General features: G+C 34.2%; 1 protein-coding gene across 1 annotated transcript in view; it reads left to right on the forward strand.

The window, feature by feature from the left end:
• Cacna2d1 (calcium channel, voltage-dependent, alpha 2/delta subunit 1) overlaps positions 1-12,763 on the forward strand; it is a 374,122-nt gene that overhangs the window by 237,176 nt on the left and 124,183 nt on the right. The window contains exon 5 of the mRNA XM_013026008.1: positions 4,755-4,796. Coding sequence (XP_012881462.1) covers positions 4,755-4,796 — 42 coding nt within the window. The remainder of the gene's footprint in view (positions 1-4,754; positions 4,797-12,763) is intronic.

Raw genomic sequence — 12,763 nt, forward strand, 5'->3', positions numbered from 1 at the left:
TCTTATTGTACAGAATGCTCTCAGATCTCTGCATGTGAATGTGGAATACTTTTGAGAGGATGTTTAATAGTTTTGACTAAAATATTTAGGCAGATGGATAATAAAGAAACTGGATGAGTCAATTCTACCATCTGTGCCTATGGTGGTTAGTTTATATGCCATGGTTTCATGAAGAGCATTTTAAGTGATTGATGTTATAACTCTTTGCTCTCTGGAAAACAACAAGTGTGAAGGGATTTTAAGAGAGGATAGATAAATGATTAAGAATTTCTTTCTTTCGTTCTTTTTGTTCTCTCATACATACATTGATTTATAGAGGGAGTGTTTGCTTCTCATATATATTATAGTAGAAGGCTTTGATTTATATGAGTATGTGCCTTCCAAGCATAGTAAGAAGTTTCCAGGTATAAGTAGCTCAGAACAATCTGAAGTGTGCTAAAGCGTGCTAAATTTTTGACCATGAAGAAGTAGAAAGGTGAGACCTTGTTTCCACTGTACAGTGTTAATTTTATTAACAGTTGATTCTCTCACTTACTATAGACATATTTACCAAAATAGTTGTTAAGCATAAAGGATACAGGTCTCTGTGCTTACCCTGAAATCCTGAAATCTCGCTCATTGTCTACGTTAATTGGATTTAAGGGACAGAGGGAAGGGGGAAAGAAGTCTGGGGAGATTTTTACTTCTTTAATTCTATTCTCTTGGGCCTTATTTTTGAATTTGGAAATTTCTTCTCCTAAATGTTTGGTAATAGAATGCATTTTACCCAAAACTTGAATTTGGATGACCTCATGCCAACCACTTTTCTTTATTCCTGAGAAAGGTGCTTTCGCTGATTCATTTTAACAGCAGTTCTGCAAATATTTTTGTGATTCAGTGACGTGAATCATTCACTGAACATGGAGTTAGCCTAACATTGTTACACAAATTTTAATATGTGTATTTTATGTAGCCGAAAAGAGAGCTGTAAATGACTGTAATGTGAAAGAAAATTACTGCCTTGCCAAATTACTATTTTCCTCCAACTTAAATTCATTCCTGGGGCAAATAATTCTGAAACTGTCTAAAGAAAACAAACAAATTATAGCAATTTTTAGTAAAATGTATAATGAACTGGGACTTCAAAAATATTTTATGTGATCAAAATTAAATTCTCATTAAATATTTTCATTGATTTAGGGACATTTTTGCCATAGAGAAAGACTGTATTGACTGAATTCAATCCAAACATAGTTTCTCCAGCTCGTGATTCTTATTACAAATTTCTCCTAATGAAACTGACCAACTGAGACTGGAGGTATGACTCTTGCATGAAGTCCTCAGTTCAAATCTTAGTAACTCCAAAAGAAAACAAAACAAAAACTGAGAAACAATGAACGAAGCAGTTCTACTTAGTATAATAAAGGAACAAAGAGATGTACATGCAACCAATGAAATGTTGGTTTTTCCAAAAATGGAAAAAGAAATATTTATGATACGTGAGATAAAGATATGTATCCATGCACCACTGGCTCAGACCTGCTATCCTTGCTTCTCAGGAAGCTGACATCTGAAGATAGAGGTTTGAAGTCAGCTTGTAGAGGAAAATCTGAAACTGAACTCTAGTTACCTAGCAAAAAACAGGAAGTGTGGCTTGAGTGGAAATAGTAGCATCCTTGAACAAAAAGCTAATCAAGAGTGTAGGCCCTGAGGTCAAGCCCTAGTAAACATACACACACACACACACACACACACACACACAAGCACACACACACAATGCTGCAAACCCCAAACTATTATCAATGTACCCTTAAAAATGTACCCTTAAACGATTTGTTGTAACATTTTTCACTTCCTATAAGGTCTGTCTTATCTGGTTAAATGATTGAGCATATGTATATGTGTGTGTGTGTGTGTGTACATATATGTATATATATCTACAACACACACATATATGTATATATATATATATGCTCACATATGCTCACATATATATTTAACTGTTTCCTTGTGATGTATATATATATATATATGTGTGTGTGTGTGTGTGTGTGTGTGTGTGTGTGTTTAACTGTTTCCTTGTTTTCTTTTCAATAGAACAAAATTTGTTCTTCATGAATTTTATATTTGACTATGTAAGAAATGAATATTTTATTAATGGCCATCCATAGAATAAAAACAAAAAATGTGAATCAGTTTGATTTATCATTTCTAGTACAATAAACTAATTGTAGGCTGTATATACAGGTTGTTTTATATAATTGGCTTGATGATTTTCCATGATGTTGAAGGTCAGAGTAGATAGGTTTAACTCATTTTGAGCTTCCCTTGCTGCAACATAGTATATGTACACATATAGATACAGAACTGCTTGGAATTTAATGTGATTTTTCTATGTTTCTTATTCTTTCTTACTGTGAATTCATGTTTGGCAGGGAATAAAACAAAGGTAAACTTATTCAGCATTGGCTGGAATTCACATTAAGTATAAATTACAGAGCTGCAAGTAGGATCAATGAACCAATAATTAGGTCGAGTCTCTAGTGAGTTTAGAAGATTCTATTGCTTTGTGTATGTGTTGAGTTCTGATTTGGTTTTTTATTTCAGTTACAAAACCAAGGCCTTAAGAAAGACTCCACATAGAGCTCCTATGACCCAGCAATCCCACTTTTGGGCATTTACCCGAATGATCACAAACAAGACCATACTACAGCTACCAACACATTATTTTTATTTACCCTAGCTAAGATATGGAACAACCAAGATGCTCCTCAGTAGATGACTGGATTAGGTAAATGTGGTATACATACACAATGGAATTCTATGCCTCCATCAGAAAGAATGACAATGCCCATTTGTTAGGAAATGGAAAGACTTGGAAAAAATTATATTAAGTGAAGTAAGCCAGACACAAAGAAACATAGGTCCCATGGTTTCCCTTATTTGCAATAACTAGTATATGTTGAGGTTAAGCGAAATAAACCCCAAGATAAGGACTCAAATGTTTTTTTTCTTTCTTGCAAATGTTTGTAACATATTTATAAGATGATTTCTTTGTTGCTTTGTATGTCCCTCCCCCACAGTATAACCCCTGCTTTCACTGTATTTGATGTTGGTATAATTTGTGGAGGGGAAGGGAAAAAACAAATTGCTTAAATAGGGATACAGGTGGACCCATTGCAACAATGAGATGTACAAGATGTTATGTCGACAAACGAACTTTACAACTTTGCCTGGGGAGGTGGGGATGGGAGGGCAGGGATGGTAAGGGGAAACAAAGGAGGAGGCAACAATGCTACTTTGCTCTTGTAATTGTAACTGCTCTGTATGGTACTAATTTCTATCTGAATAAGTTGGGAAACAAAGCAAGATATATTTTTCTCTTAGAGCTTTATTTACTACCACCATCACTATTACTACTACTACTGCTGCTGCTGCTACTACTACTAATACTGCTAAGCACTGTTACTTGTACCTGTACAGCAGCTTCTAATGAAGGCCTTGAGTTCATACTTGTGTTTTTGGCTTGAAGCCAGTGTTCTATCACTTGAGCCTTACCTTTATTCCCCTCTTAGAGATTTATTAATTCACTGAATCTATGTTGTCCTGCCAAAAAGTGACTATTGTAATCTTGTCTTTCAACATCATGATGATTATGGATTTTTTTTTCTTCATTGATATCTGAAAATCAGAGCTAGTGATTTTTACCATAATTTGAGAAATCTTAATGATCTTAATGAATTTTCCCTTGTAATTTTTTTAAAATGTTGTGCATTGTGTGTTTGCTTGTAATGAAATTTAAAGCATCTATATTGTAGATGTTTTAAGAGTCATACAAAAATGCATCTTTGCACAGTGTTCAGTTGACAACTTACATTTTGGAAGAATTGTTATTTCTACAATGAACTCACAAGAAGAGAGAAAATGGAAATAAGCAGAAGTTGGTTGTTTTTGCAGGTCATGAATTTGGTTTGAGACATAGGAAAAGTAATTTATTTTTTCATAGTTATTTTATTTGCTGTCTGTTTTTCTATTGCATTTCAACAACATAGATAGTAGCCATAATTCATATTTATGGTATATTTTAGCAACACTAATATCCGGACATATTCATTCATATTTATTCTTTCTATATAGTTAATACTAATTCAGCACTTTACAAGAATATGAGAATTTTTGCATTAGACAACCTGATTTATTTTACGATTTTAATTTATTGTTTTTGGTCCCTTATTTGAAACTGAGGAGAAAATATCTGGCAATTTTGCATAGATGCACCTTTATTAAATAATTTCAATACTGGGAAGATAATATGATTTTTTTAAATATAGTTTTAATAATGTTAGGAAGATCATTATTTCACCCCTTTCTTGTCTGTTTAATGTTATCATGTGGATTATTTAATATATTCATGATCTTTCTATATATGTATGTCAGTGATGAACTTAACGTGTAAACACTGCACTTAATTTTTTTCTTGACAAATGTCTCTCAATCTCATATTGAGATCTTTTTCCCAATGCAAAATATGCTATTCTAATTCCACGAATAAACCCTTAACATGGGCCTATGCTTATACATTTTCGTGGGATATACTGTGAAGGGAATGAAATAAAGGGTCTATTAGTTAAACATATCTACTGTGTGTGTATGTGTTATGTATGTATGTATGTATGTATGTATGTATGTGTGTATATATATATATATATATAATGCTTTATTTTTTATCTAGTTTATGCCCTAATCAATAAAGTGTTCTTTTTTTTTTCTTTTAGAGTAATGAAGTTGTCTACTACAATGCTAAGGATGATCTTGATGTGAGTATTAAAATAAATATAATCTTAGTTATAATAATTTATTATTTTTACAGCACAAATTAAACAGTGGATCTAGTTTTAAAGAAAGTATTTGATAGCATAAACAAATTTTGATGCAGACACAGCTGTATAATGATAGATTTTAGTCCCTGTGTGATTTAAGAAATTTTCTTAGCTGGATGCCTTTGGCTTGTACCTGTAGTCTTAGGTACTCAGGAGGCTGAGATCTGAGGATCATTGTGCAGAAACAGCCTGGTCAGGAAAGTCCTTGAGACTCTTATAATCAATTAACTACCAAAAAGCTGAAGTAGAGCTGTTCAAATGGCAGAATGGAACCCTTGAGCATAACAAGTTCAGGAACAGCACCACAGGCCCTGATTTCAAGCACCAGGAATAGAAGAAAAACAAGTCTGAATTGCTTTTCCAGATCACCTCTTACAATCTATGCATCCACATGTCTGCTTAGTTGAACTGTGCAACTGTTAATTTTAACTATGCTGTGAATGAGACCTTCAGAAAGTGTTAATTATATGCATACACCAGAAAGAACACAAAGACCTGTATATAGTAAACAAGTGCTCTATCAAGGAACAATATCTCAAACCCATACGCAGGACTTTTTAAAAAATGAATATTACTAATACACATTTTCAAATTGTTTAAGAATGTGGATTATTGTCACTAATTCTATTCTACTTTTGGCTAGACATTGAGAAGGTATTTATTTACAATGTAAACATTTCAAAATTATAACCATAAAAGCTATCATTAAGGCTTAACATTTATCATTTTATTTTCAGTAGACAAAAATATTGATTCATGGGGCTGGGAAGGTGGCTCAGTGGTAGAGCGCTCGCCTTGCATGCTCAAGGCCCTGGGTTCGATTCCTCAGCACCACATAAGCAAACAGAAAAAAGCCGGAAGTGGCACTGTGGCTCAAGTGGTAGAGTGCTAGCCTTGAGCTGGAGAGCTGAGGGACAGCGCCCAGGCCCAGAGTTCAGCCCCAACAACCGAACCCCCAAAAAAAAAAAAATATATATATTGATTCAATTGTTTATCCAAAATTATATTTGTTGAAGTACTACTACTCTGCAAGTATTTATATAGGATCTTGTGATATATCGGTCAGTAAGCAAATGAATATGATAAAAAATATCATCCAGAAATTTTTTCATCTGAATGAAAATATTCCTGTATGGAATTGTACAGAATTTTATTACACTTAAGAGCAAAGTTAAAAAATTAATCAAATAGTGCTGGTCTTCACGATTTACAAAACCAAATCAAAGTGATACATAAGCCAATTATGATAGCTCAGCTCAGTACTGTAGTCCCAACTATTGGGGTGGTGGAGAAAAGCAGGATTGCACTTTGAGGATTCAAACTGGAAGAAAAAAGGTTGGCTTTCATGGTACATGTCTGTAATCCCAGATACAGGGAAGCAGAGGTGAAATTATCCTTGTCAAAAGACCTACCCTGGGAAAAAAACTTTATCTAAAAAACAAAGGAGGAGGTAAAAATGTTTGATAAGAAATGTACTCATTACCTTGCTCATGTAACTGTAACCCCTCTATAGTATTTTTACAATAAAAAACTTATTTAAAAATGAATAAATCAAAAAAGGGTGCTGGGTGCAAGTGGCTCATGCCTATAATCCTAGCCATTCAGTAGGTTGAGAGCTAAGAATTTCTGTTCAAAGTCTGCTTCAGTAGACTTTGTCTTTTGAGAGTCTTATCTCCAGTTAGCTACCAAAAAGCTAGATTTGGCTCAAGTGGCAGAATGCTAACCTTGAGCACAATAGCTCAAAGACAACACTGAGACCCTGAGTTCAAGTGTGTGGACTGTCACTGCAAAAACAAAAAAGTACTAAGGTATAGTTTTTTAAAGTGGTTGAGCACCTTTCTAGCAAGTATGAGACCCTGAATTCAAAACATAGTGCCACTCAAAGCAAATTTGAAAAACTAATATATTTTGTTCAAATCTCCCAACTTATAGGTTATGCCATATTTATGAATACCACATCTAATTGAACACTAAAATTTCCAGGATATTGTTCACCATTTCACATAATTGTCAATGCTGGCAATGACACTGTAAAAATAGTTTTATTTTTTCTTTTCATAGATGAAGAGCTAAGACTGTTATATTTTGTCAAAGACATAGATGGTTTGTTGGTGATATCTGTCACATTGGAAAGAATATTGTGTCATTTTATGATGTAGGAAACTAATTAAGGAAAAACTATCAGCTAATACAAGGTAGTGTATTAATTGGTGCCAGAATAAATAGCATTTTGGAGAGGTGTTTACTTTCACCATTAAAATTTATTTATTTTTAATGAATAATTGTATTTTGAAATATTACATTTAAAACATATTCCAAAATATCATTAATATTTTGGATACATTAGTTACATTTATTGAGCATTATTTGTAAAGTTGTAACAAAGACTTTTTATGAAATTTTGTCCTCCAAATGTTATCTAGCTATGATATCAGTATAGCAAATTTATATTTTTCTGTAAAGTAATAAAGAACATTTTAGGTGAAATAGAACACTTTTATTTGAATGTCATGTTTGCTTATTGCTTAGAAAGCTATTTTTAGATACTTTTCTTGGTCCAAGATTGTAACAATAATATATAATACGCATGTATTTTCCATTGTCATGATTGTCAATTTTTTTTTTGACTTTGGTCCTTAAACCCTACAGAAACTTGGCTACAAAATTTGATAAGCAGATAGAATGTTTCGTAATGCGGAAGTGGTGCTGTGGCTCCAGTGGTAGAGCGCTGGCCTTGAGCTGAAGAGCACAGGGACAGCGCCCAAGCCCAGCCCCACGACTGACAAAAAAAAAAAAAAAGAATGTTTAGTAATGAAATTATAGCTTTTTCTCTGAGTCTCAACCAGTCTTAGAAATCATTGCCTTGGGATCTCTTCTTAGACTATTAATTCCCAGAGGAGGAACTGGAGGCTTAACTCAAATGGTAGAGTGTGAGTCATGAACAAAAAAAGCTAAGCAATGATTTAAGGCCTTAGTTCAAACATGTGCACACACACGCAATTCCCAGAGGATAGTTCTGTATACCTATAGTAGCTGATATAACAGTTATAGTGCCTACAAACTGTAATCTCCCACCAATACTTTATTTCCTTTTGAAAGATGAAGTTTAATCTTACACAAATATGAAATGAAAAACAGACTTCATAACATGCATCAGTCATCAGTGATATTGAGTGAACTTGGGAAATAGTCCCAAAAAAGGAAGAAAATTTCCTCAAAAATATCTAAGAGATGATCTCTAGGAAATCTTCTTTGGTTACTTAGAGCTTTATGGTTAACTGATGAATAGAATTTGAAAATAAGTAGCTGAAATTTTCCTAGCAAGTGTGACTGTACTTACATATATTAAAGCCAGATTCAAGTCCAAGTACAACTTGTTATGCTTAAACTATATTAAAAACAAATGTGGATTAGGTACCAGTGGATCAGGCCTGTATTCCCAGGTACTCAGGAGGCTGGGATCTAAGGATAATGGTTCAAAGACAGCAAGCAAAGTCCATGAGACTGTTTCTCCAATAAACTAAGGAAAAGTTGGAAATGGCACTGTGACTCAAATTGTAGAGTGCCAGCCTTGAGCAAAAAAAGCTAAGTGAATGTGCTCAGGCCCTGAGTTCAAGCCTTAGTCCTGGCATTAAAACACACACACACACACACACACACACACACACACACACACACACACACACACACACACACACACCAAAAGAAAAAACAACCAAGAAATAAAAACCAAATCAAACAAACAAAAAAACAAAACAGAAAAAAAAGTAAACTAAATTTGACTTTCTTCCTTGTGACACATTTTCTGGCTTCTAAGATGCCTATATTCCCTGTTATTTTACTCCTAGCTTGCTTCACAAGTCTATATAACAGCAGTAACAACAACAACAGCAAATATAATTAAACTTCTGTAAGATAGTATAGGATGGAATTCCTCAACCTCTCACATTTACAGGAAGGTGTGCATCTTTGAGAAGGGAGTGTGTGGAGTATACAATATAAGTAGGTTGGTTTGAAGAAATAGATTTTATCATAAAAGGAAGTCACAGAAAGAAGGCCATGAGTTCATTCCATGTGGGAATCACCATTAAATTTATAATCTAGGGATTCTCACTGTTCTATCTGTATTATCTGTGTATTACCAACTTCACATTTGTGTATAAAAAGCCATTTATTTTAAGTATTCATTTTGTCCATGATATGTGGTGAAAACAAGTACTTCCCATATATGTATGATGATGCATAGGGAAAACAATTATTTAAATGTAACCAAATTCCTAGAATGTAACAAGTACCATTTATTCTGCTTGAGTTATCTTGGTGGGGGCCCAACAGAAAGTTTTTCAAGGACTTTGGCTTAAGATAATTCTTCAAGGGCATTTTGTAATATCTGTGTTTCTCTACTTGCATCACTTACATCAATGCTATTTGTAGTCACCTGTGGCTAAGAAATAAATACTGACAGCTGGATTTAGTAAAAATGAGGGATATAGTTAATATCGCTATAGAACTATATAATTTGTTAAAATATATGCAATTACATAATTTGGTATGGTGTTTAAATGTTTCCTCTTGAAACTAAAGAGAGAGAAAATGTAACTAAATTTTATCTTTGTTGACCCACCGTTTTCCTGGAAGCATGGAAGGCCTTACCGGGAATAAGATAATCTTTACTGTTTTTCATTAACCTGTCCTACTTAATGGTCATGTATTTACTCCTGTAGCTCACTGACTATGGTATTCTGTATTTTTTCTAACCAAATGCCAAATATTTTTAATATTTTAAGTGTTCCTTAAAAGCTAGTTCCATTCAAATACCAGCCACTCTTGCTTGTAATCCTAACTACTCAGGAGGCTGAGAGCTGAGGTTCATGATTCAAAGCTAACCAGGCAGCAAAAGTCCATGAGACTCTTATCTCCAATAAAGTACTCAGAAAAGTTGGAATGGTGCTATGGCTCAAGAGATAGTGCACTTGGCTTGAGAAAAAGAAGCTCAGGTACAAGCCCAGTCCCAGAGTTCAAGCTCCAGGACTTGCAAAAACAAAAAGTTAATGTGCAAACACTGCTTTCTTCATTTCTAATCAACTTCTTAATATTGTAAGCAACTTACCATACATTCTTGGCTTTAATAGTGTAATGCTATAACTGCAGTATTTTGTACAATGTAGTTTATCTCTATGAATTTATTAACTTGACCTAAGACATCTTATTCATTATGGATTGTTCCTATTATATGATGTATTCATTAAAATATTTCTTGTAGGATTCTTCTAAGGCTATATTTTCATTAAATGTGCATAGGGCATCACACTTATTAGACTTGAGTGATGTTCTAACCTTTATTAATCAGCTATTTTTGAGAAATGTTTTTTTATGATTATTTTTATTGTCCAGACCAGTCTGGACCACAATCCTCCTATTTCTGTAGCAAAGGTAACAGGCTTGTGCCACCGGGCCATACTTTTTTTGTTGTTGAACTGGGAACTCACTTTTATTTTTTGCCTATACTAGCCTGGAATCATAGTCTTCCCTATCTCAGCTTCACAGAATTACAGACATGGGTCTGTAACTGAATAAGGTTATTTTAATATTTTGTGTATGAGTGTGAAAATGCTACTTCGTGAAGAATTACAATATTTACAATATACAGAAAACCATGAAGTTTCAATTGAAACAAAGAAGAGAAATGACCTGCTAGTTTCTACTATGGGCTATATTTGAATTGAGTTTTTGTTTTTTAATGTCAAGGTGATGTACAGAGAGGTTTCAGTTATATAAGTAAGGTAATGAGTATATTTCTTATTACCCCTTCCCCAAATTTTCTCCTACTTTCCCTTATCCCAAACCCTCCAAGTGGTACAGATCATTTCCAGCATATTGTCTTGTATATATTGCAGTTGGATTTTTCTCCCTTGTCCTTTGTCCCACCATTCTGTTCCCCTTCCCTTCCTTAATTCAAATAAATGTATATATAATACCAGAGTACCAAAATCAAATAAAGTAACAATAGAAGATATACCAGAGGGAGAAGAGAATACAAAAGAAACAAAAAAAAAATCACGTATTACATTAAAACAACAGTAAAGAAAAACCTCTTGTGTCCATGTTTTGGAGTTCATTTTGCTTAGCATCATTGTATATGGTCATATGTACCTAGCTATTGAGCTACTCTGCTCATCTGCAAGATTATCCTGGATGTTTACTAATTATTGCAAATAAGGGACACCATGGAACCTATGTTTCTTTGGTTCTGGTTACTTCATATTAAGCCAGACTCAATGAATTGATTTTGTTTTTGTTTTTTGGTTGTGGAGCTTGAACTCTGGGCCTGGGCACTGGCGCTGAGCTCTTCAAGTGCTCTATCACTTGAGCCACAGTGCCACTGTCGGTTTTCTGGTGGTTTCATTGGAGATCAGAGCCTCAAGGACTTTCCTGCCCAGACTGGCTTTGAATCTCGAGCCTCAGATCTCAGTCTCTTCTTGAGTAACTAGGATTATAGGCATAAACCACCAGCGCCTACCAAATGACTTGCTTTTTGAGATAATATTTTGTCTCGTTTTGCTCATGTAGTCGGACTGGCTCCCAGCCTAGGAGTGTCTTTGTACAGAGTTTACTTACCTGTTCTCATCTGTGACAGCAACCATGAAACAGGCAATGTAGTTTCCTCCACGCCCTTAACTAGTTGTATGTGGAAATAAATAGCTCAGTTAGGACACACACACACACACACACACACACACACACACACACACACACGCAGTTTTTTGTCAGTCATGAGCCTGAACTCTGGGCTTGGGTGCTGTCCCTGAGCCCTTCAGCTCAAGGCTAGTGCTCTATCACTTGAGCCACAGCGCCACTTCCATGTGCAGTTTTCAAGTAATGTATGAATTAGAATTTTCAATTCCAAATTGAGGTGCATAAGCTAAGTTTTTATGATTCTTTGTAGATAAAATTTGAACCTTGGCATAGTGTATGATTCCATCAAAATTAAATTCTTGTTCTGTGTATCACTAAAATGAAGGGTGATTGGTGTATCTTTTCCAAACAGCTTACATCATTAAAGTAAGCAGGTGAGGAGTATAATGACTCAGATTTGTATTCTTAAGTACAACAATAAATTTGAATAGAATGAGTACATGCATTCTGGCTGTGGGAAAAAAGCAAGACACTACTAGAAAACTAATGAGAGCAAGAAAAGTCTGGTAGATGTGGCTCACGTGATTGCCTAGCCAGTACTGAGTTCAAATACTAAACCAAAAGGAATAGGAAAAAAAAAGTGCAAAGATGCTATTTCAATATAACATTCTTTTTTATTTTCTTAGAAAAATACTGTAGTCACAAAAGAGAAAATGTTTCCATCTTCATCTGTAATTTGCATAAACTTTTTAATGTAAAGTTATGATATTTCAAAATGTATCTATAAGTTCCTTGTTTTCTTCTAAACAATCAAGTGTGCACAGTTGTTATTCACGTGGTTCTGAACTGGGCAGTGTTACATGATAGATAAAAGAATGTTCAAAGGACTGCTGTTGTTTGCAATAAATCCCAGCTATATTAGCTCTGCTTTTCATTCATTTGTTCTGTAAAATGGAGGAGATAATAGCACACATCTCATGGAATTACTGTGAAGATTGAATTAATGGACACATATAAAACATCAGCAATTCTTGGCCATGAAATGAGATATACTTGTATCATGTGGTGTGTTCTTGTCTACATAACAATAGTGAAAGAGAACAGGCTGATATATTTCACATTGTATTGTTATGAACTAAATCATTGTATTTGCATAACTTAAGGCAATGCACAAAATTTGTAGTTGAATCTTCCAAGAATGCTTGAAGAGGGTATGAACACAACATACAGCAGTTTTCTTGATGTTAGTTTAGGTTTTATGTATTCAA

Source organism: Dipodomys ordii, unplaced genomic scaffold (genome assembly GCF_000151885.1).
Source record: "Dipodomys ordii isolate 6190 unplaced genomic scaffold, Dord_2.0 Scaffold90, whole genome shotgun sequence".
NCBI lineage: Eukaryota > Metazoa > Chordata > Mammalia > Rodentia > Heteromyidae > Dipodomys > Dipodomys ordii.